The following is a 27,079-nucleotide window of genomic DNA, read 5'->3' as shown; positions in this document are numbered from 1 at the left end:
ATGTTATAGTGGATTTTGAGCTGGATCGATAGGTACCAATATCGAGGTTATCCGACTTTTTATTCGGATGTTATGATTTTTCGTGTGTTTTTTAATTAGAAAATTACATAATTACGTGGTTTTTTTAATATTGGGTTTTCGTTCGATCACTACGAAAATCGAGATTGGTATATTTTGGCGTACGATGATTTAAAAAGGATCTACGGTTGAAGTGCGTACGACTATATTTCACCCGTAATCGGAGTTACAAAAAGTAAAAAAAACGCATTACGTGATTTTTCGTTAACCATACGTTTCCTTGTATAGTATACGTCCGTTTAACTTTTTAAGTAAAAATTATTTTGAACTTTTTTTGGTATAAGAAGCCGTGTAGCTCATTATTTATTAATGTATATCGATAGGTATATCAGAATAAAATATTAAAAACAAAAACTATATAAATAGGTATATAAAATTAGGTCAATTCGCTCTATAATAGTCTAATATAATATTTAAGCTAACAACATAAAACTGGAACGGCTTGACATAAATTATGATAACATAATATTGTTATGTACTATGTAGCCACAATAACATTTTACTCTAAATTTTGTAACATAATAATATATAATTATTTTGGATGTCTGATATATAGGTTATAGGTATACCTATACAATGAGTTATGTTATTGTTATACTGTTATAGTGTTATGTGGATACGAATTACAATACGATTGGTAGGTATTATTAGGATATATAGCCTTATATTGGACTAATTATTCATACTTCTCCGGTAAGTATTATTTTATTTTATTTAGTGTTGACTTTTGATATTATTTAAAGTCAAAATCGATGTCGGAAAAATGAATGCACATACTATAACTTGCAAATTATGTTGCCATATTGGTTAAATTGTGTGCACATAATATTATATTATATTATACTGTAGTGACTGTTTATTTAAATATTTTTGTGTGTATACTGCAAAATCTGAAAAATACACCTATTTCATCAAAACCAATCAATTTACAACTGCATTTTAAGTCAAGTGAAGTAAATTTTTTTTCAAATTTTGGTAAGTGTAGATATTATTGTTATTCATAATAAATTATTCTAAAATCAATGGTTGTATTATAAATTATAAGCATTATATTACTCGTTAAAAGTTGTATGATTTGTATTTTGTATTTTGTATTTAATTATATATATTATATATTAATATATATATTATTATAATATAATATTTTTACAGTAATGATATATTATTATCGTATAGCTGGTAAATAAACATCATGTAGTGATCGCTGTGCAGGACACTGCGACTTCGTACAAATTAATTATTTAAACGACGTAGCACGTTCTGTGGTTGAGCTTGAGTTGTTGTGAGAAAGGTAGGTATTGAAAATTAAAACACTTGTTGTTTTAATTGAAATAAAGTAAAAGTTTATTAAGTTAAACAATATAAAACATTAAACAATAATATAAAACATAAGTAAAATAGCTTGCTGCTATGTAAAAGTTACAAGTACTGGGAATGACCGTAAACTCGCGGCGATGTGGCTGTGACAAAGTCCACGACGAGCAATAGTCTTACATTGGAGTGAACTACCTTCTTGAATAGTACTACCTTTCTGATTACTTCTAAATACTCTACTCGTATTTATATGAGTTCTCAATGACATGCAGGGGACTAGTAGTCTATTTTAGAGTGATATGATGATTTACATAATCATCAATAAATAATTATATAACTATTATATAAATGATATAATTATAGTAATATCCTATAATTATATAATTATTACTTAATCGACAGAAAAACTATGTTTTTCTGATCTCTGGCCTATTGCTTATAATGCAGGTGTATTAATAAACTATCCCAATTAAATATAATGTAATCTAATATAGTATAACACCATGCAGGTGCATTGGGTTTACTACATTCCTCCCCTCTAAGATGAAAGTCCATCGACTTTCAAAAAAAAACAAAAACAAAAAAACAAAAAAACAAATCCTACGTTTTTAATTTTGGGTATAATGAAAAGGATGTCTCAGTCACTTCCTCATGAACCATTTCTAACGATCTCTCACTAGGTGCTGTGGCTTCCAGCAAGTCATTGGTATTGACTTGTGTCCACTTTTCTTCTAGTTGGAGTGGTTCCTCACATGATTTTTGCTTCGTTCTGTTTGTTATCAGTCGCAACAACAATGATATTGTACAACTGATTACTAGAATAACGATAATTGTTGTTACTCCTATAACAACAACCACATACATTTTTGATTCCATTTGCTGGTATAACATCTTATGTTGTCGCTGTTCCGCAGCTTGTTCTTGCGTGATTGTAATCTCGTTTAAATCACTCATTTGGTTTGTCTTGATATGCTGAAATTTCATTGTTTTGACAAACTGGTCGTTTCCACTGTCGCTGCTGGGCTCCTTGAGTATTGATGTTGGAATGAAATCTGTATATTGCGTTCTTCCGGAAATGCGTCCGGGTATAAGGACATCTCTGTTGGCATATCCACGACAAGTTTCGTTAAGGGCGATGATGCCTGCTCCTTCCAATATGTGATTTTTCGATTCTTTCTCTTCTTCGCAAGTGACAAATACTGAATCGTTATTGGTAACATATAACCACTCATTTTTATGCCTCAATTTGTGGAAGACTGTCGTAGCCATTTCCACGTAACGTATCTCACAACTTTCTGGGACCTCCCTAGGTTCCTGCATCAGGAGTATTTCACACACAGGTCTCATACTCCTGGGGTGCAAAGGATGGGTTTCGGGACATATCAGAAATTCATGAGCAGTTTTACAAATTGCAGGGTTAAAATTGTCATATGTTGAGTAGAGTTCCTTAGATTTAGTAACAGCTAAAAAATCATGCTTAGGTCTAATATACATACATTTCTTTTTATTATCAGCAACACATACCGGTAACGGTATTAATTTATATAAACTTAAGTCGTGCTGGTACACTAAAGGAATATTTAAAATAAATACAAGGTTATCTCTATTATAATACACTGTCAAATCTGATAATTTTACCAACTCAAAAACATTATTTATTTCTACCTCCAGTGGCATATTGGTCCCACTAGGTAGAACAAGTTTAATGTCTCTAAATTGTTCCAACAAAGTTGTTATTTATTAAGCTTGGGTGTATTTGACCTAACCTTGCACTCTGTATAATCTCGACTAAAGTGTTGACCCTCATCATTTGTATTATCATAATTTGGTTAATGATCACAAATTGTTTATTAATTTTATCAGCTTCTAGTTTAGGCAATAAAGTATTAGATATATTCAAAAATTGCTCAAGCGTTTCATTTAACTGCGTAATACGTTGTTCGTATATTTCATGTTTAATATTTATTACCCTTATATTTTCCTTTATAAGATTTATTTGGTCAAACTGAGAATCTTTTAATTTATAAATAGAAAAATCAAATTTTTTCATACATTCTAAATTACATAACCCATAAAGTATCTGTGCCGCTTGTGTAACATGTTGCCAAATGCCGCGACGCGATCGCGCTTCAACAGAGCCTAACAAAAGCTCCCTACGTTCGTATACTTTCTTTTTCATAAGTTTCGCGTGCGTTAACATGGGTTCACAGCTTCCTAGGTCCTCCCACTTGGTAAGTTCAGTACACATGGTTTTTATTTTTTCCAGACGATCCTCAAAAACGGTCCATTGTTCCCTATAACAGGATGTATCCAGAGAAATCGCTAAATCCCATGTATTAGTTACGATTTTAATAGGTCCTAAATTCTCATAATATATTCCAGATGTCTGTCGTATTTGATTGTCTTGGTAATGTAATTGTGCCCTTGCCAATTGTATTCCCAAAAGTAACCATACCATACTGTAATACAATAAAGTATATCGTATATAAAATTTTCGAAAATCTACACATACCCGTAATTTCTGTTTACCGTCATCGCCTATTTTCTTTTCCACTATTACTAACGGAGAGTTAAATGGTGACACGGAATTTTGAACAATGTTGTCTTGTTTTATTTTCGTTATCTGTTCTTCGATTTCGGCTTGATATGCCCACGGAATACGATATGGTCTTATATTTATCGGTTTTGTAATACGCGGCGTATTAATTTTATACGTGACGACGTCTGTTGCCGTCAAACTGTCCCCCTCCAAATAGAATATGTCGAGAGTACTCATTACATATACTAATAATATTCTTTTTTTCTTCCGCGTTTAAATGTTCAGTTTTAATCGTTTCATTTAATAGCCGGAGCCTACCAGGTTGCCCTTTGCCCTCTGTTCGCTCATTACTCGGCTGATTAATTACAAATAGCTTATCTGTATACGGTTCCCATTTAAAATGGCTCGTGGTCAATTCGTCGATAATAAACGGTTGTTCCGATATATTAATTATATTACTTATAATTTTATTATTTTTAACGGGGCTTAAACTATTCGCTATTATCACGTCTTCGTTTATTTCGTGTTTTTAATCGCTATTAAGTCGGAGCTAATTAATTCATCCGCTTCTATTCGTAATACACAATTACTACGCGCAGGTATGATTATCGGTTCGACTTTGTTTTGCGCGAACGACTCAGGTATAATTAGAACGTCTTTGTCCATGTCAATGATTGCTTTGTTGACTTTAAGAAAAGCTATGCCTAATATTCCTGTCCCAGGTATTAGAAAATCATCACAGACTATGTCGAATTTTACTTGAAAAGTTTGATCTTTAATAAATATTTCTATCGTGACGGTTCCTATTGTTCGTGTTGCGGTCGCGTTTATTCCTTTAATACTACGTTTTTCCGTTTCGTTAACAATTACGTAGTTTTTAAGTTCCGATAATTTTATTATATTCATGTCCGCGCCGCTATCGATTAAAAATTTATGCTCATCTCCTACGAAATCGATCGACCTACATAAAATATGCTCCGCATGAATCGGTGTAATTACGCGTATATTATTCTTGATATCACCGACTGTTCGGTTATCTGACCCCGAGCTTTCGCCTGAACTACCTACCGGATGGCTCCCCCTCGGTTAGTCTTTTAAGCTTCCTACACTCGTTGGTCTCATGATTATTTTTCCTACAAAATTTACAATATCTTACTTGACCCGTATATTCTTTCTTAACATCGGTTTTGTTTGTAATATTTTGTTCAGGTGTTTTACATTCATTCGCGTAATGACCCATTTTATCGCAACGGAAACATTTAATCTTACTTTTATCAATTTTTTCTCCCGTTTGATTAGATTTCCCTTTGAAATGGTTTTTATTATTACTTTCGTGTACTCTTGAGGCTTCCCCTCCTATACCGAAAGTTTCTCCTGTTCGATACCTATTAATATGGCCTCTTCAAAGCTAGTAATATTACGCGCTAGTAAAATTATTTGAATGGCCTGTGACACGCCGGAAATAAAAACGCTGAGTGCATGCGACTGTACCGTTTGCGCGATTATTTTTGCTTCATTGTTGGTCTTTCCTATAGTTAATGCGTGTGTTAATTCGTGATAGGTTTTTTCTATGCGCTGCGCGAAATCTTTTACCATTTCCTTCTGACCCTGTCTCATCGAACTTAATTGTGCTTGTAAGTACTGCACAGAGTGAGATGTTCCAAATATAGTTCTAAGATGTGCCTTAAGCTCCTCCCAAGATGTAATTTCCCTGTATCTAACCGCGTCAAAAGCTTTACCTTTTAACTGAGTAAGTACAGCGTCTAAAATATCAGATTTAATTGCATCGGGAATTTTCGAAAATACGAAATCGCATCGGGCAATGAATGATGCTAGATCAGTTTCATTTCCGTCTGTGAATTCTGGAATAAATCTCAAGGCTGTAATAAAATCTAATTGATTTGCCATATTTGTTATCTCCCCTCTAAACGTTCGGTTAAGGTCTATTAAATCACTCGTCGATTCGTCGGTATTTTCGGTACTCAACGTATCGGTTAAACCAGAATCTGCTGATACTGGTGCTATTAAGGCTGGGTCCGATTCACTTGAACCCTTACTCCTCAAATACATTTACTGAGTATAACCCTCAGTCTTTTCCCACAGATTTGACAGTATAAGATAATAAAAATAACTTACACTTTGCTCATCTCTGCTTCGGAAGTTGAAAACTTGCGCTCCTGTATACGCTCTGCTGGCGAGGTTGCGCTGCTCCGTGAACTTGGTTCCTTGAGCTGCCTTGCTGGCTTGAAAAGACCGCGTCCTTGAACTGTCCTGTTCTGACTGCTGATCCTTCTTGATAACTCGTGCTGTCCCGTTGAACGTGGTTCGTCGGTGGGTCTCAAGTTACTTAAAATTTTTGTATAATTTTATTTCACTCGATTGAGATGACCCCACACCTGACACCAATTTTGTGTAGTGATCGCTGTGCAGGACACTGCGACTTCGTACAAATTAATTATTTAAACGACGTAGCACGTTCTGTGGTTGAGCTTGAGTTGTTGTGAGAAAGGTAGGTATTGAAAATTAAAACACTTGTTGTTTTAATTGAAATAAAGTAAAAGTTTATTAAGTTAACAAATAAAACATTAAACAATAATATAAAACATAAGTAAAATAGCTTGCTGCTATGTAAAAGTTACAAGTACTGGGAATGACCGTAAACTCGCGGCGATGTGGCTGTGACAAAGTCCACGACGAGCAATAGTCTTACATTGGAGTGAACTACCTTCTTGAATAGTACTACCTTTCTGATTACTTCTAAATACTCTACTCGTATTTATATGAGTTCTCAATGACATGCAGGGGACTAGTAGTCTATTTTAGAGTGATATGATGATTTACATAATCATCAATAAATAATTATATAACTATTATATAAATGATATAATTATAGTAATATCCTATAATTATATAATTATTACTTAATCGACAGAAAAACTATGTTTTTCTGATCTCTGGCCTATTGCTTATAATGCAGGTGTATTAATAAACTATCCCAATTAAATATAATGTAATCTAATATAGTATAACACCATGCAGGTGCATTGGGTTTACTACAATCATTTTGTTATTTTATTACGATTTATCAGTTGGGAAAACCGTATAACGGCTATACCCGCGAACAACGAGTCATTAGTCATTGTGAACGACCGCCGCCGCTCCATTATATCGCACATTATCACATGGTTTCTATAAACAGTCTTATGTGTGAGTGACAACTGACAGACGACAGTGCCAAACCAATGTGACCATGTTACTTGAAAGTTGAAAGTTAAAACTGTGAAAGTGTGACTATTTTAAGTATTAACTACTTACATACCTACTTCAATCGAATTTAATTATTATTTTTTGTTTATAATTGCATCTCTTAGACGTTTTCGGTAAGTACTTATTGTTTTTACTAAAAATATTATACGTAGTAGTAGTATTAGTAGTAATGCTTAAAAGATAATCTCGTGGTAAATACTAAATACATTTGGATAAGTAGGTAGTTAATTAGAGACTAACCGGGGAGACAATTTAAATAGGTATTCAATAGTTTGAGCAAAATATAGGATATATATATAATATATGATAAAATTGGTATTAGCTAACCGTACATAATTTATTAATTATTTAATATTGCTTAGGTAGGTATTGCAACAAATTAAATTATAGGTGGGTAGGTACTTATATTATAAACCCATAAATGTATTATAATTTATAATATTATACAATTACCTATAAGTTCTATAGTTAGATATTCTAATATTTGTAATTTATTCCTAACCACAAGGTAGTATTATGGGTTCAATTATTTTTTATTATATATACCTATTAATGAAATCTATGATGTCTACTTTTTTTCATAAGTCCTGTGATGGACTACAGAGGTTTTAGTCAAATCTTAAATAGTTAAAATGATAGAAATCTATAGTTTTAGATGTGGATAAATTTAAATTAACAATATGTAGTTCATTATTATAATACTATTTCATTTCATTCTTTGACATTATCAAAATCTGTAGTTCACAAACCTGTACAATTATTAATAAAGTGAAAAGAATTTGATACTTAGGAGTAATAGATATTTGATATTAATTTAAGCTGAAATTGATATTTAACAACTTATTAGGGAAGCTTCGCTTCATAACTTACAAGTTACTCTAAGTTATATTGTTATATTATTATATTGTACAAAAATATACAATGAGAAAAATAATTTACTATGCACTTTATCAATCTAATTTTCAATATAGTATATTAGTATGGGTTGGTCTTCGTGATAACTAAATGCACTAATAATTAACCAAAATAACATTGTTAGAATTTGTCTAAATAAATGTACCTAATGTTAGAGGATCTATAAATCAAAACAACAGGGAATTTATTTATTACAGGGTACTTATACTAAAAAATAGTTATTATGCATTTATTTAAAAATGTTAAATTAGACAATCACTATATAAACTTATGCAATAAAAGAGAATTAAGAAATATTATGATTTTCCTGTTAACTATCCCAATTAATCTTTTGATCAGTCTTATTATTATTATTTGAGACTAATAACAGGTATATTTTCAGTCAAGTTCTTAAGGCATTCTTATTAAAAAGATATTAAATATTCTTAGTTTCAACTATGGATATTCTAAGACTTTCCTAAAAAGTATACGATAACTGCTACATGTATTTTAAAATTCTATCATGCTTAAATAGTTTAAATAAAAATTAGAATGATATTACATACAGTGCTTGAATTAGGTCAAAGTACCTCATATTTTTTAAAAATATGTTAGCATACTACTTTTAATTATATTTTAAATAATAAGATTAAGTATCATTGCATGCGTATGGTCATTATTTTTTCACTTTAATATCTCTTCAATTTTTTACAATACCAAGCACATTATAATATTACTTTATAAGTATACTTTTTAGTGATTATCTACAAAAAAAATTATTTGTTATGCCACTTACCAATTTCACCTAATGTTTTTTTTAAAATTAGGTATGCCACCTTCAGAAACTTATGTTTCAAGAGCAAATTTAGAATCAGTCAAAAGAAGCTTAGAATATAAAATCACAGAAGAGGCCAAACAAACAAGGCACTTATTTGCATCCCACAATAATATAGGAGATATTAACAAAATCATGCTGGAAGAAAACTTAGATGACATGCCCAAATTAAACTTAGAAGATTTCCAACAATTCGATAATGAATTAAAAAAACTAATTGGAGTTAGTTAAAAAGCTGGTAAAATTATTATTAAAACTGCACAGTTTTATTTGATTTGTAAATCTATTTTTTATTTTTTAGAAATGTTTTATGTTGATCTCCATTAAAAGTGGAGATAAATTATCTGAAAGTTTAAAAGCAGTTATTCCAAGAATAATTTCGAAGGAAGTACAATTATTATATAGTGCTTTTGGAAGAGAAACAAATGGAAGCAAGAAATTGAACTTTTCTGGGACACAATCATACAAATATTTATTAGGTATACAATATTGTTCATATTTTGTATTTCATTTTTTCAATTGATTTATTTTTAATTTCAGAAACCATTACTACCAAAGACCCTAATTTAAAACTAAAGGATATTTCAAGCCAACTAAGCCGTTGGTTTTCGGGTGCTAAGGATCGTGAGGGTGGGAAGAAAGATAGGATTTTTAAGAAAATGAAACACAGCCTTAGTAGAGAAGATAAAAGTGATTAAAATATTAATTGTATTAAACATTAATTGACACTGTATTTTCATGAATAGAAATAATATTAAGAGGACGTCACATGTATTGTCTACAACCTATAAATGTACAATATTTATATGTATTTTTTTTTTTTATATTAAATAATAACTGAATTACAATATTTCCTTGTAATAACAATAAACATCTTTGTATTTCTAAAGACAAATAACACAAAAAATATAAAACATAAAAATTATTTCTAAACTTTGAAACAAAAATTAAATAATAAATGAATCCAAATAAGTAATTGGACATACCAGTCTTTATTTTCCCACTAGAGATGGTCATTTTATAAAATATATAAAATAATAATAATAATTAATAATACACATAATAAACTCCCTGTTTAAAGTTGTCAACCCTTGAAAGACATATTATTACATTTCTTAATATAGCTGTATAATGCTTGTTCTAAATATGTACCTACTACAAAATAATTAGTTATTTGCAAATTTTTCTTTTTCTAAATGCAAAATGTCTTCTTGTAGTTGTAATTGTTTTTTTTTTTAATCCATTTCCATTTGTTTAGTTGCAAGTTCAGTATCTAGTATTTTAATTGTTATTTCAGCCGCTTGAAGTTCTAATTTTGCTTTTTTAATTTTTATATCTTGCAACTCTGACAAAAACTCATTTTTAGCTTCCACTTTATTCGTTCTTTTTTTTGTTAACTCTTGTAACCCTTCACAAACAGTTTTTTGTGTTGAATGATATTGTCCTTTAGAAGCAGTTACATTTTTACTATTTTTTTTTGCAGATGTTTGATCTGGAATAGTTGTGTTGGATGGTTTTGATTTTGGCATAACACTTGCATTTGATGTAACTGTTTCGCATTTTTCGTTTGATGAAATCTTACCTAAAGGATAATTTATAAATGAACATACACATAACTAATATCTGTGTTTATGTTACCTATAACTATTATGTAATTGCTTACCCCAGTTGATTTGTTGAGTACCAGCATATGTTAAGTCTTCTAAAGAAACATTAAACTCATCCATTTCTTCATTGTCGAAAGTAACAACTTCTACATTATCCATACTATAATTGTCATCCTGGATATTTTTGAAATTGTCTGTATTATGGTTTTCTATCAGTTCTAAAATTAGTTGTTTAACAAAAGTTATATTTTCAATTTAGTCTATGTAAATTATAATAATAGCCAATATTCAACCTGTATAGCTAAAATCATTGTCGTGTGGATTCACAAGAGGTTCTATTCGGTCACCTATAATTCCCAAAACCTGTTCACTGACACCTGACATAGTTTTTGAGTACATTCCACCCCCAGTTTTATATCTTTCAACCTGCATTTATTAAATACCATAATTATTATTTTATTTTAATATTACAAACCAAATTAAGGAATACATAATTTTTATTTTATTTTTTTGTCGTTTTGTTCAAATTTTCATAAATTTGTTTGATATCATCAACTGTTTTAACACCAGATGTTTGATGAAGATTGTATGTTTCTGTAATATTTGACCATACTTCATCTAGTTGATACGGACGACTATTTAACTAAGTAAACATGAAACATTATAATCAACTGCTTTGCGTAATTTTAAAACTTATTTCAGATTAATGATGGATCAAGCAATTTAGCAATGCTGAACATACCTACATAAGGAATATACAATTAATTCCCAAAACATAATAGATATATGTTGCATGATATTGAAATTTTTAGATCAACCTAGTAATTAAATTGTTAAAATTCTATGTTTTTAGTTAATATATTTTATGTTTTTTGTTCAGTTATTTTATTATCTCCTAAAGATTACCAAATTTTGATTATTATTTTCATTCATAATAGGTATTAGGTATCATTAAAAAGTTGCTTATTTTATTTCTGCATTTATTCAGGTATTTATAATTGGATTAGAGTTTTTATGTAAGTTACCAAATTGTTTAGCAGATACTTATAACTTATCTGTTTTTATTTACATAATTTGTTTATAGAAAATAAAAGTTCCTGTGATATTTTTTTGCATTTAATAATTACTATTTACTATTTACTACTTACTATTTCTGAACGGCATGACTGTACTAAATCTACAATTACTAATTGGTCTTCATCAGTGATATCTTTCATACATTTATACATTGAAACCTATGTTTAAAACAGTAGTGGTTATTTTAAATATAATTTATATAAAATAAAAATTTACTTTATCAGAAATCAGTTCTTTTTTGGCTCGTCTCTTTGCCATATCATAAACATTTTTTAATTGAGTTACTGTTCTTTTTCCAGTTTCTGAGTTCTTGTTATTGTACTGACAAGTTATATACTCCCACGACTGGGTTTTCCTCTTTATGTTAATAGAATCAGTCTAAAATGCATATTCATTTTTAGTATGATTATCTCATTGCAATTTATAATTAACTATAAGGTTACCAGTCAAACACATACCTTAATATTTTCAATTACGTTCTTATGAGGAATTATTAATTCCATTAACATTTCCTTTTCTTTTTCGGTAAAGTTTTTATTTCTCAAACGTTTGATAGCCGAAGCGCCCGTAGCCATCATCAACGAATAAACACACGACGTGCCGTTTAATATAATATTATTATATAATAATATAGTAATATATAGTGATATTGTAAAAACGAAAAATATTAGCACAGAAAATGGTACAGTATACACGATGTTTGAATATTTTTCGAAAATATTTATAAATTATTAATTTACACTTGATAATATAATCAGCAATCATTGTAATCAAATTAAATGTGGTATAATTTATTTGGTAGTTATGGTTATCAATAAAATACAAAATAATAATAATCTTTTATGCAACTCATTTTTTTTTTTACAAGCCGTTAACGAGTTAACGAGTGATTAAGTTACAGGTCCGTTAAAACATTTACAGACTGGTCTTTATGCAACCGGCCCTAAGTATTGTAGTGATCTCTCACTATCGTTTATAAATGAGTGCTTGACATCTGCAGTTGGATCAAGTTGTCGAGAAAAGATTACGGGTTTTAAAAGTGAGACAAAGACACAATGTTAATACAAGAGTTTATTAAAATTAAAGTTATAATTTGTTACAATAAAACAAGTGTATAAGAATTTGAGGACAGCACGTTAAGTAGCTGCCCGAGAAAAAGTTAATCTAAAATTTGGACATAGACTAGCTCTATGTGGATGTGAAACTAATTCTAAAAATTAAGACGGACAGAGACCTGTATTTATATGGTTCTCTGTACCCCCTGGTTGTACATGATAGAGACTAGGAAATGGACAAAAAGGTGTGTTATAGAATGTTGTCATTGTAGCTACAAAAGTGGTTTTGCGCCCAAGACACTTAACCCTGGATCGGACTTGTTGTTGTGCTATTATACCAAGGCGTGCGCATCTATGATTTATGTGCATGGCTTGTTTGTCAAAAGGACAAGAAAAAGTTGTTTGTGGCTGTGTTTTCCCATACGCTTTGATTCTTGGAAATTGCCATCAAATTTAATTACGTATTGCTACGAGTATGATAATAAAATATTTAAATGTGAAGAACCTCGTAGTATATGTAAATGAGTTAAAATAGAAAAAATAGTGAGACGACTCCGTCGGCTTACTACAGTATCTTTAAAAATATATATTATTTGAAATATTTTTGAAACGTTTAGTTATCATCTTGAAAAATATATATTTTGTGAAATATATTTAAAACATTTAGTTATCATCTCAAAAAATATATACATTGTGAAATATATTTAAATCGTTTAGTTATCATTTTAACAAATATATTTTATATAGGTAAGTACTTAATTAATATATATATATATTACTAGCTGACCCCGTGCACTTCGTTGCCCGTTAAAAATGCAAATTCTATATAATATGATTCGAATTTTGATTAGTTTGTTATTAACTATTCGGTTTAACGGTGTTCAAAACTTAGACATTTTCATTGACTGTTTTGATTCTCAAAAATCTTGTGAAAGTACCACTTTAATATGCGAATTTTGAAAAATGCTTTCTTATTACACACTAAATTTGTGATACGATTTTACGAATGTACCGTGTAAATTGTAAGCATCGATCTATCATTGTTCAGGCTCTACGTTTGACAGTCAGTGAGTTACTCAAGTCATAATATTAGAGTTATTCTGCTTACCGTTGCCGTGAGACTCTCTTATGATTATGAGAGCAGTATATTATCATGTAGGCAATCCACACGTGGTGGATTGCGGACCCCGCGAGATGTGTATAAAAAGTTTATAATTTCTAACACTTAAGTTTCAAAGTTCTGTCATTTTTTTTTTACTACAGTGGGTAAAATACAATAATGTGCCATCTCGTGGTTTTTGTATTGTTGCCTGTTGGTAAAACAATAAAACTTAGTATAACTTGTTATGTTAGTCTATTGCTGTGAATTTGAAATTTACTGTGACAACGAATCATCAGTTCCAGAATATTATCGGCGCTCGCCACATATTATTAATAATAAATATTGAAAAAAAAACTATTCTATATTTTAAGTTGGACCATATTATAAATGGTTACCAAATTTTATCAAAATCCGTTCAGTAGTTTCGGAGTTTATCGCGAATATACATCGTGACACGAAATTTTTATATATATAGATATTATAATAACTAATATAAAATGTTTGCCGTCACTATATATATATTATATTTTTTGGTTACTGGCCGTTATTATTATATTGAATCAGGACATATTTTGTACCGCAATAATCACATAAGAAAATGCGAAACTATATAGTTATTATTATTAGATGGAGTTTAGGCGTATATAAACTGCTGCAATTCTTGATTTTTATTTTAATGATTCCATCCCAACTAAATATTATAGTATAATAAATATTATATGACTCTAAATAAAATGTAGGTATTTAGATACAGGATGGTATTTATTATAGGTATAGTAGGTATACGTATATATTTACTACAATGCGAGTATGGTACACAATAATAATATAATATTATATATATACATTATATTAACTGATACTATGAAATAAATAATAATGATTCGTTAACGTCAATACGAAAATTCCCACACGTGACGCGTTGAGAGGTATCGAAATAGACTTATATAAGTCTATGGGGGCCCGCATACAAAACAGTATAATAATTACCGGGACCCGTACTATTCGGGACAGATTTTATCAAGAAATAACTTTAACGAATGTATGATAATGTATTGGACACCATTTTTTGGGATTAATATTTGTAAGGATCCGTACTTTTCAGGACAAAATTTCTTTAATTAATTTCTTTACAGGATTGGTATACATATGAAAATTTTATTGCGGAATGATACTAATCGGAAAATTCAAAATATAATATATTATTTTTATGGTTAACCGATGCTAACATGTTATTAACCAATGAAACAACTGCGGTATGTTATCATTTATCAGTGATATCCTTGATCTAAGGTGATATCATTAGGTATATTATTTAAATTACAAATTACTATGTCACGTAGCACAGATTTAATAATAATAGTAAAATAGGGAAACAAACAAATAAAAGAAACAACAGCAAATGTATATGATATTAAAGGGGAAATTAATATAATAATAATAATATTAAAGAAACTGTGTTTTCCTATAAGGATAATAATAACAATAATATAACCACCGGAGGTGCGGAGGCACAACTGCACAAAGAAAAAGTTATAACGACAAGGAAAAGTCCTCGTAAAAATATATACTTATAATCTTAATATATATATCAGATATAATATTCGACTGTCGCGACAGATGCGGTCTGATGATCGGCGGACGGAGACGAAGCGTAATGCGCGGTTAAAGACAGACAAAAACGCCGCCGAAGCCGGGAGCTTCGAGGCTCATCGCCGACTCAGAAACTGGTTCGATTAATCTCTCGGGTGTCCCGATTGATTATCGAACGAGTGGTGATACCTAGGCAAGGGTATCTAGCGGGTGAGATCGCGGTATTCGTGCGACACGACCGTGTCAACTATGTACAATTATTAATTATAATAATAATTATTTATTTTTGAACTATTAAAATAATCATTCAGACAGTTAGACTACTTAGACTAGAAATTAGTACTACAGTGAAACACTTGAAAATAGCGAATATCTCCCAATAACTTTCTACAATCTGAACTCACCAAGGAGCGAACGCCTCAGAATAATGGACAACATTTCAGCGACAGAGTGTCCGAAGAAGTGAGATTTCACAGATATGATTTTTATGTGTTTATCAATACTTTTATTACTTGTATAAGACAAGTAACATGTGTACTAGTAATAGGTGGCTTTTCTAGTATAACTTACAAGTTACAAGATGTTAGTTCTATACCACTACAGAATCCAGTAATAGCATTATTCCTTTAGTCTTATTAGTGTATTATGTTAAAAACAAGTAACTACATACAGCAGAATATTATTAATTTAAATATTTTGTAAGTCACCAGATAACTTTATACATTGGCACAACACTGATAATTAGTGGTTCATTATATTCAATGTTATTAACTCAATATACCAATAAATCAACAATCATTATTATACATTTTAAAATGGATATTATTTAATCAAATTACAAAACAATTAAATTATTTAGTATTGATGGTTCTCTTCTGTGCCAAGTTATCTGACTACGACTGTATAATGTCTCGGTTATTAACATTTTTTATGTACCTAAAAAATATACAATATGTTATAATAGGTTCATTTATTAATTTTACATAGGTAGGTCGTAGGTAGGTTAATAAAATTAAATAAATATCTACTAGTAAAACCTAAATAATTAATAATTGTATTTTAGGTACCAAATACTAACAATTTAACTATTGTTAAAGACATTTTATTAATTTTTGTCACTTTTAATTAAATCAATTATATGTTTAATTATATATTTTAAATAGTTATAATATATGAAAGAAAAATGAATACAATATTAATAAATTATGGCTTTAAAAAGAAATTTGTGAAATAGAATTACCACAGAATTTTTAGGTTTCACCTATTCTGTGTCATAACTAAAAAATAATCCTACCAACTAAACTTTAATCATATACCTACTCTCATAACTAGAGTGAGAGGAACTCCACAAACTGGACAGTTATTTTGAATCCCTGCCAAACATGCTTCACTTCCACATAGAACTTTATGTCCGCAAGGGACTATAACATGTGTACTTTCTTCAGTACAAATTATACACGTTTGTTGGTTTAGTGGAAGTGGTTGCAATGGTTCATTACGATTATAATATACAAATGGTAAATGTTGTCTCTCTTCTTCCCTTTCTGCAGCTATTATTTCCCCGTATTCAATTTCAATCAGATCCAAATCTTCTGGAATTATATAGACATTTTCATTGTCTATAATAAAAATGTAATGCATCCAGTGGCGGATCCAGGGGAGGGGCACAGGGGCACGTGCCCCCCCTGTCAATTTTCTATCGACATTTATTTTTATTTTAGTATGAGTATCATATAAATAAAAAATATAGTTATAAATAAGAATAATACTACATAGTAACTATTAGTAAAATCATTAATTAGGTACATTTAAACTGATAAAAGGAGTTACAGCTTAGTATCTTATCGTTCTCTATTTATATCTATTAGGCCCGGAGTACACGTCTTGTATTATCTTAACGCACGACACCGCTGCGACGCCGCGACAACGACGTGGTATAGGTACTTACAATTTAGTTTCGTACTGACCGTACTGCACACAAGCACACAGCATTGTTATAACAGTTATTTTTATAAAATAATAGTGTAATTGTGAAATTCCTACAGACGAAGAGCTACGCTTCAACGCTAAATGTAAGATTACATTTTTTAATTTCATAACAATACAACCAAAATTGGCACTATTAAACCATTTATTAACTTATTGAAATATGTTTTTTTTCGCAAGTGCTGATTAATCGCATATTTTTACGGTTATATTTATTGACACTTATACCCAGTGGTGGCTCGTGGTTCTACATTTATTAAAAATACAAATTTTTAAATGGTAAAATAGCTAGGATATGATTTATTGTGTGCTAACAATTAAAATAAAATTTGTTTCCATCATATACCAAGAGTATAATGGATAATGCTCACACGAGCATTCAGCAATAACTCTGAATACGTAGTACGTACATTATAAGCGAAGGCGTTGCGATAGTGTGCGTGTGATTACGTTTAAGCTGCGATCTTATTTTAAAGTTGTGGACGACAGGCAGCGTCGTCTATACGGTAAAATATACTACTATATTGGGTAGTTTATTTCTATTTTTTTAAATTAACTGCGTGTACGCTCGTCGTTGTCGGCTGTTAATCGTACCATCAGCACCCACAAGGTGCCACTTATACCTACCTATTCCTATATTATTTGTAAATTGTTAAGTATTTGTTATATATAATATGTTCTGCTGTTAATCATATCTATAGAAAACTACCAAGTTATTAATTTAAAAATAGTTTATTCAAATTGTAATTTTCTTTCATACATTCGTTATCCTTATTTGTATTTTTTAGATTTATTTTTATTTGGGATTAAAACTTACAATACGTATAAATCCAAATCATGGAGAAGAAACGTCAAAATACAAATATATTAACGTTTTTTAAAAAAACAAAATTAGATGACAATATTGTAAACAAAAAGTCTGAAAATGAAATTATGCTCCAAAATGAAGTGGATCAATCCAACTCAATTCATTCCCCTGCTACTGAAATTTCAAATACAAGAGATATTGGTAACTATGTAGTTTTAAATTTGATAAAATAAAAGACGACGAACTTTATGATGTACTACGTGATCCGTGGGTTCCACATGAAAATTTTATTTTTCCTCTAATTTCTCAAGGAGATAAAAATCGTTCCTTTAAACTTCACTGGATAAACGAGTATCCCTGGTTGTCTTATAGCCAAAAACTCGGAGGAGCTTTTTGTAGAATATGTGTTTTATTTGGAAGCGATGAGGGAGGTCGTAGTCGTGTAAAACTAGGAAAATTAGTTACAATACCATTATCTCTTTACAAAAAAGCAAAAGAAAATTTTAAGGCCCATCAAAATAATGACTACCATAAGAATTGTGTTTTTAAATCTGATAATTTCATAAGTGTTATGAATGGCAAAATACAAAATATAGAAACAACATTAGACACTGTTATGACACGTAAAGTTGAACAAAATAGGCAAAAATTAATCCCTATTATTGAAACCATACTATTTTGTGGCCTACAAAATATATCCTTACGTGGTCATAGAGATGATGGTTCTATATATTCTGTTGATGACTATAACAAAAACCAAAAAGGAAATTTTAAAGCTTTATTAGAATTTCGTATTAACGCTGGAGATCAAATTCTAAAAGAGCATTTCAGATCTGCAACAAAAATACTACCTATATAAGTAAGACGACGCAAAATGATTTAATTGATTGCTGTGGAAATGTTATAAGTGATAAAATAATTAAAAAAGTTCATCTTTCAAAGTTTTATAGTATTTTAGCTGATGAGACGACTGACGTAAGTATTTCTGAACAATTTTCATTTTGTGTTCGGTATTTTGATTCAAACACATGCTCAGTACGGGAACATTTTCTTGGATTTACAAAGGTTGAACATGTAACTGGTGAATATTTAGCTGACACCATTTTACAAATATTAAAAGAAAAAAATTTAGATCTTGCTCTACTTCGAGGACAAGGATATGATGGTGCTGCGAATATGAGTGGTGCGTTTAAAGGAGTACAATCTCGAATTGCAAGTTTACAGCCTCTTGCATTCTATACTCATTGTGCTAACCACAGATTAAATTTAGTGCTCAGTAAAGCAAGCACTGTACCTTCAATTCGCAACACAGTCGGAATAATAACTAATATTTATAACTTCTTAAGGGATTCTGCTTTAAGAACTCAACTTTTGAATGAAAAAATTACAGAACTTTTTCCACATCAAAAAGCAGTAAAAGCTAAAAAGTTGTGTGAAACACGTTGGGTTGAAAGACATGATGGAATTTTACATTTTTTGGAAATATTACCAGCTATAATAGTTACATTAGACGAATTAAGCCTTAGCAACCATACAGGAAGCAATGCACAATCTCTATCTGCAGCTATTTGTAAATTTGAATTTTTGATTTCCTTAAAAATATTAACAACATTTTTAGCCATAACACTTCCACTATCAATTCAGTTACAGAGTATTAATATTGACTATACACAATCGATAGAAATGATCAACAATGTTAAAAATGTATTAGCTACCATAAGAGAAAATTCAAAAACAGAATTTAAAAATATTTTTGAAGAAACAACATTAATTGCAGGAAAAATGGACGTTGATATAAGGATTCCAAGAGTAACAAAAACACAATGTCATCGTGCAAATGCTCAGCCCCAATCAACTGATTTATCTGAATTCTACCACGTTAACTATTTTCTACCTTATTTGGATTATCTCATGTCAGAACTAAATTCACGTTTTAATGAAAATAATGATTCAGTTATTTCTAATTTAAAATTAATCATTCCTAAATATTATTTTACATATGAAAATTCAGACGATAAAATATTGAATGCGGCTCAGATATATGAAGTAGATTTACCTCATAGTATTGAAGCACTACGTGGTGAGTTAAATTTATGGAAACAATTTTGGAAAAATAAACCAGGAAAGGCTGATTCTTCAATGGAAGCTTTTAAATATGCATCTATGTTTCCTAACATTAAATGTCTTTTAACAATTCTTAGTGTCATACCTATAACAACAGCAAGTGCTGAAAGGTCATTTAGTTCTTTAAAAAGAATTAAAACTTACCTACGATCGACAATGGGCCAGGAAAGACTTAACGGCTTAGCAATGTTGCATATAAATAAAGATATTCAAGTAAAACCGGAAGAAGTATTAGATGTGTTTGCTAAAAAACATAAACGAAAACTTCAATTCGACCTATGAGGCAATATGAGAACCTATACAAATATTTTTACTTATTTACTTATTAATGGCTACATATATGTATAAATTATTATTATGGTGTGTGATATTTTGTAATCAACATTCTTATTATTATTATTATTACCAATTTTTTTTTAAAAATAAGAGTATGTATTATTAATTATATCATTAAAGAATCATTATACAATTTATATGTGCCCCCCCTATCAAAATATCCAAGATCCGCCCCTGAATGCATCACTAACAAGTTTTATATTTTGAAATGAATATATTAAAATTATACCTTCCAAAACAAGTGGTTCTTGTTGTTGCTGATCAGATACATAACTTAAAATATCTACATCATTTGAATCTATAAAAAATTATATTTCATTAAAATTATGATATGAAATATTACATATACATTAAACATCATTACAAATTGATAAATTAATTATTTTACTTTATAATAAAATTCCATTTTTAAATAATAAGATTATTTAAACTTGTATTTTACCATTGCTATAATTTGAAATATTATTAAAATCAACTACAAAAATCTCTGGATCATCTTGTTGTACATCATCTTCAGGTTCAGTTATATAATTCTGCACTATATTATTAAGAATATGTTCATTTGTCATATTATTATCCCTGGCTATAGCATCATCGTCACCATCGTCATTTTCAGATGTAACATCTATACATATTTTATATTATACTAGATGTGCCTCGCTCTGCTGTGAAATTCGGTCTAAGTGAAATTCGGTCTAAGTGAAATTCGGTCTAAGTGAAATTCGGTCTAAGTGAAATTCGGGCTAAGTGAAATTCGGTCTAAGTGATATTCGCTCTAAGTGAGTACCCTAGGTCGGAGACGGGACTGTAAAGAAAATATCGTAAAAAGTCTAGTAGTCACAATTTTAGTTAACCTAACCTCCGGTGGTTTGAAAGGAGCCGATGGGGTCCTAACCTAACCTTCGAGGGGGTCGGTGTGCCTCGATTTCTGGGCTGGTGGAAGCCGCCTTCGGCGCCTTCGAGGGGGTCGTATAAAAATCGTGTTATCAGGAATTCGGTCGGAAATTGTAATCGGGTGTCTAGAAAGAAATCATACACTAAAAAAGTAAGAAAAGTACTGTAAGTAAATAAATAAAAACGAAAAATGGTAATTGAGTGTCTAGCTATCAGTCCTAAACTGGTGTAATACCGTTTCCCATTGCATGACCTGTTCTTTTTGTATATAAAAAAATGTATTTAGCGAAAATGATAGTCGAGTGTCTAGCTATCAATCATCACATCACGTGATGCCTGCGCCTCCGACGTCGAAATCTAATGTTGTATTGTAGGATTATAAGTATAAAGTCGAATAACATATTGTGAGCATTCAAGTCGAGTTGTCAGTTATCATTGGGAAAAATCGAATTAAACGCCATTAAACCCACCCACCACGTAGGCAATCCGACTGCGTCGGATTGCGGACAATGCGTGAATAGTAGGTTTATAATGCCAATATAGTATAATATGAACAATCTGATACCGTGTTCCGTCGCATGCCTGGTTCTTTTTTTCATATTATAAAATTTATTTAGTGAAAATGGTAGTTGAATGTCTAGCTATCAGTCATCATAATATGATGTAAATTGATGTCCGAAAGTTAGATCCATAATTGTCATACTTCCTAATGTCAAAGTTCAGATGTTGTTTTTGATATATAAGAAACTATAAAACATATCAGATGTCATAAAAATTGAAAACATAAAAATTCAAAATGTACTCCATTAACGCGTTGTAGTACTACACTTTATATTATACTAATAATAATCGTAATAATATGATATTAAAAAAAATCGTAGACGTATGTATTTTATAGCAATAGCTTTAATTTTCAAAATTCAAATTAAAAAATCAAAAAATAACTTGAAAAGAATGCAATAAATTTAGAGCATTCGCGGGTGGCCGTGTATATCAAATCGCCGCAGTAGGATCGATTATAATATGTATTATGAAGTAAAATTAAAATTGGCATTAGTTACAATGAATACAACAATAAGTATTATTTGAGTTGACTTTTCTACAATTTTAATTAATTTTTTTATTTTTTATTGTAGGTATTTGAAATATTTGAAATTTGAATTCAGAATAATTTTGAAACGCAAAAGAATTACACGATAGAATAGAAATTAAGTATTTGAGGGGGGGTCTAGCAATCAGTCATCACCTAAAGTAAATCTTTGTAATATGTACTTTTAAATACATCATCATTTACATAATAAATTGTAAAATAATGTAATAATACATTATGTGCGTCATTAAAGGCATTTTTTCCATATACGTTTTTCAATTTTAATTTAAAAATTGTTTTGAAATTTTAAAAATACATAAGGTATATATTAGGTTATATTAGGTTTATTAGGTTGCTATATCACACGTGATAAATATAAAAACTGGGTAGGTAAATATTTAACCCATCTTTGAAATCCTTTATTGTACCAATATTTTACATAATTGACCAGCGTCGTGTATTCGTTATATAGTCAGTATTATTAATATATGTGAAGGAAAGATAAATAAAATAAAGAATATTAACAACAAACAGAAAATAATCGTTTGATAATTATAATTTATAGCTCAGCATTAATGAAATATAATAAGTTGTTAAATAAAAATTAGACAATTTATTGTAATAAATGTATTGGTTTATTCAGAACCAATTTAAGAGCAATAATGCTTTGTAAGTGTAAATATGAATGAGTATGTATAATGTTCAGATAACTGGTTTACATTAAACCAGCATTTTAAGCATAACGTCTCATAATATAAGCTAAAAAAAAATACAGTAGTACAAAAAATCACGGTGCTTAGATGACAGATGTGGTATATTGTGCAATTGCATCTTATTATTATACGTATTTGTGTCTATGATATCGGTGTTCTAATACATAATATATGTATTTAAGGGGTTCAATGAGGTATTATTTTTCTACGAATACAAAATATATACCTAATAAGCAAAATTTATAAATACTTTCGCATATTTAAAGTTGTACGTATTTAACAATAATACGCCGACTGTGGAAGTGAAGGCGTATAGTAATGATGGGTACCTACACTAATAATTAATAAATACTAACTTTGTATTGAGTATAACGAATTTACCAACAATAAATAGATTTACAATTCGTCAAATCGAAATCTTATCGACGATAAGATAGTAGGTATTACTATACCCAAAGATTAAATCTAACACGGCCGCCGTCGACGTCCAATTAATATCGGACTGCGAAGATGACAATATAATATATTATATAAACATAATATAAACGCCGCTTAAAAATAAAATCGAAATCTCCTTTTTTTTTTAATGTTTAATAACAATTGCATTTCATCGGTGTGCAAAAACTCGAGATAAACCTGTACGTATATAATACAAACACGAAAAACACGTCGAAAATCGGTATTGAATAACCAATCCGCCTAAAATATATAATTACCCATGTATACAATATTGCCGAGTTCGAAAAATAATAAATATACATAAATAGCGTATAGGTAGTAAATAAATGGGAAACTATAAAATATGTAATATTCCAGTAATATACGTAGGTATGTATAATAATATATTATTAAACGGTGTTTAACTCTCGACAATCAAACGAAAAAACGAAAAAAAATCGGAAAAAAATGCAAAAAATCGACAGCGTCCGGGCGGCCGTGCGTTTCAAAGCGCCGCCGTCGGATCGACGACGTGACCGCCGGAGCGGGATTCGAACCTGCCTACCCTAGCACGAGGACCTATCGCCTACACCTATCGACTACACTTTGAGATGGGAAATCGAGTCGAACGTCGAGCTCTTAAGCCGTTTCCAAACCGCAGAGAACACCGCATTAATCGCATCGATTCGCAGTCTCCGTCCATAGCGATTCCGTTAACGATCGTAAAAGAAGAATCGCTGTCGTCATCGTACGTACGACGACTGTTTAACAGACGCGCGCGCTATTCCGACGTACCTCTCGCGGTTCGAAAATCAAACACAAACGCCCGTCGTCAAGACCAATAACGTAGTTTATGTCGCGGAAACCGAAACGCGCACATGAGAATCTCCGTGTTTAAAACACGCGTACGATCAAATATCGAGTCTCCGTATTATATCACGCACGGGTACGATGAACAGTGATATATTTTACGCGTAAACCCGCTCCGAGCTCACAAGAGCGCGCGTCGTTATAGACCAATACATGAGACAACAGCATTGAGATAATATTATTATCGCTGTCGAGAACGTTTTAAAGACGTTCACTGTCGAGCTACAATAACAATATACGTATTTAAGGCGGGAAAAGGTCGAGAAACGGAAAAAAGGTAGAAAAAAAAACGGAGCGGCGGCGGCGGACGACGTTTTCGAAAACGGCGCGGCGGAACGGAATTTTGTGATTGGTAATTGTCTATAATACGGGTGGCGCCGCGGCGGCGGAAAGACGAACCGCTTCACGCTTTATTATATAAGGAGATTATTAACAATAGTAATAAATAATATTAGTGTATTTCACTAGGCACAAATTTGTGGGATCAAATATACCTCCTACCACATTTATCTGCCAATTAAGCTCTTCTCTTAAATATCTTTCTGTTGTGTGACAACACTGTAAAAGGAACTCATTCACTCTTAAAATACCTAGGTCTAATTGAAATGAAGCAATACTAATCCGTTGTGAATTTGCTATGTATTTTACTTTTATTGGCCGAGTTACTGAATGCCCTTGTTCTAATTGACCAATTATAATGTGCGATTTCTTACTTAATTCATTTAAATGCGCTATAAACAATGAAAAAAAAACAGAAGTTACATATTACTTAATAAGTATTAGGTAACATATTTAATGAATTTTAAAAAAATTAATAAAATAATTAATAGGTAATAGGTATATGTTTAGTATGAACTTAACTCAGATTTCACTAATTAAATTCTATACATTTCATATAGTAAATTACATTATTTAACAAAAGCTTTTATAATTAAAAAATTGGAATTTAGTCTATATACTCACTCAAAAATATCCAAAGATTTGGATGCACTTGAAATTTGTCTTTTAAACGTCCATGGAACGATTCAATATTATTATTGGTACGTCTTGCTATTCCATGAACCGAGAACAAATAGTTACCTCCATTTTGATTATTTAACTACCTAATACCTGAAACAAAACAACATAAATTTAATTTAAAATATGTTATTTATTTATTAACATGATATTATACACATTGGTGGCATACCTTGAAAAATAATTAAAGAATGGTGACATATCCATGAATATATTATTGTCCCTAGCATACTGGCGAATTACTGTATACCCTTCGTCTATTTTATTATTAGTTAATAATGCCAATGCAGAAAACATCTGCACACAACTTTGTGCATTTAAATTTGATTTAACAAAGCTCGTTAGTCCTCTTTTTCTGATATTTTTTACTAATGCCTGAAATAGCAAGTGAGAATAAATAATGCTGTTTAAGTTTTACCATACAACCAAAATAAAATAAATCTACTTGAATAATTTAAACTTTAGTAAAATATTATTTATTCATTAATTATTTAATCCCCTCCCCAATTAATACATTCAATACCAGTAGTAATTATGAAAAAAAAAATTTGTAACTATTATTCTGTATTAAAACAATTTTTATATAAATTGTATTGTAAAAATACTGCATGTCACATAAATCACAATAGATGATATTGTGTTTTATTATAACTTTGTAACTTAATTCAAAATACAATTATATGAAAAACAAACTGTTCAGATGCATAATGTATATTACCAATAAGGATCCCCCTTTTTAGTCTAATGTATTACATTAACTATATAACAACTTTGTAGATTATGTTTTTTTCTTTTTTACATTATTATTATTATTTGTATTACTTATTCTTTACTTAAGAGGAAGCTACTCCTGCATGTGTTGTCTCTGTCTTACAAATGCATAACATAGACATTTAAGTTATATGTTCTGAATACTTTATTTAACTCAATTATGATTAATATTTAATATAAGAGAAATTTGACTTATTATCAAATTTAGTAGACCTCATAGGTATTTTTTTTAGATTTTAATTTTTTTAAATTGAAAATTGTTTGTGCATTTTAAAATACTCATAACTTGCTTTAAAATTAAAACACAAAAATCCCTAATAGTCTAATTTCTAAATTTGATAATAAGTCAATTCATTGCAGTATTAATTATAACTAAGTTGAATGGATTATTCAGAATGTCCAATATTCCATATTTCCTGTTTGTAAGACAAAGTCAGCGCATGCAGGTGTAGCATCATCTTAAACCGTAAATGTATTAGGTACCTTTTTATATTTAAAAGGCACCATAAATTAATTTAATAGGAATGAAATGAAAAAAGCACAAGAGATAGTGGTTGAAGATAAAGAACAAGAGAATATATTTTTAGTGGAATCTGTACATAAGTTATGATCTATTAAAAATGAATGGTGTAAAACGTTAAAGATTAATGCTAAAAATATCAATTTTAAAT

General features: G+C 30.1%; 2 protein-coding genes and 2 pseudogenes across 2 annotated transcripts; 2 read left to right on the top strand and 2 right to left on the bottom strand.

The window, feature by feature from the left end:
- The first annotated feature begins 8,920 nt into the window (after window positions 1–8,920).
- On the top strand, window positions 8,921–9,625 carry LOC126554669 (uncharacterized; annotated as a pseudogene).
- Window positions 9,626–10,162: 537 nt separating this feature from the next.
- On the bottom strand, window positions 10,163–12,186 carry LOC126554668 (uncharacterized; annotated as a pseudogene).
- Window positions 12,187–18,280: 6,094 nt separating this feature from the next.
- Window positions 18,281–20,561, top strand: LOC126554667 (52 kDa repressor of the inhibitor of the protein kinase-like). The gene is made up of 5 exons (XM_050209722.1): window positions 18,281–18,356; window positions 18,467–18,946; window positions 19,192–19,725; window positions 19,774–20,085; window positions 20,167–20,561. Exons 1-5 carry the CDS (start codon window positions 18,281–18,283, stop codon window positions 20,559–20,561), a joined length of 1,797 nt encoding a protein of 598 aa, XP_050065679.1.
- Window positions 20,562–20,767: 206 nt separating this feature from the next.
- LOC126554666 (uncharacterized) lies at window positions 20,768–26,045 on the bottom strand (the record flags this gene model as incomplete). The annotated part of the gene is made up of 5 exons (XM_050209721.1): window positions 20,768–20,898; window positions 21,058–21,240; window positions 25,115–25,351; window positions 25,584–25,719; window positions 25,797–26,045. Coding segments are annotated over 5 exons (936 nt in total), but the record flags the coding sequence as incomplete, so codon positions are not given.
- Window positions 26,046–27,079: the final 1,034 nt, after the last annotated feature.

The sequence above is a fragment of the Aphis gossypii genome, unplaced genomic scaffold, assembly GCF_020184175.1.
Source record: "Aphis gossypii isolate Hap1 unplaced genomic scaffold, ASM2018417v2 Contig00574, whole genome shotgun sequence".
NCBI classification, from domain to species: Eukaryota; Metazoa; Arthropoda; class Insecta; order Hemiptera; family Aphididae; genus Aphis; species Aphis gossypii.
This window is presented reverse-complemented; position numbering and strand designations above follow the sequence as displayed.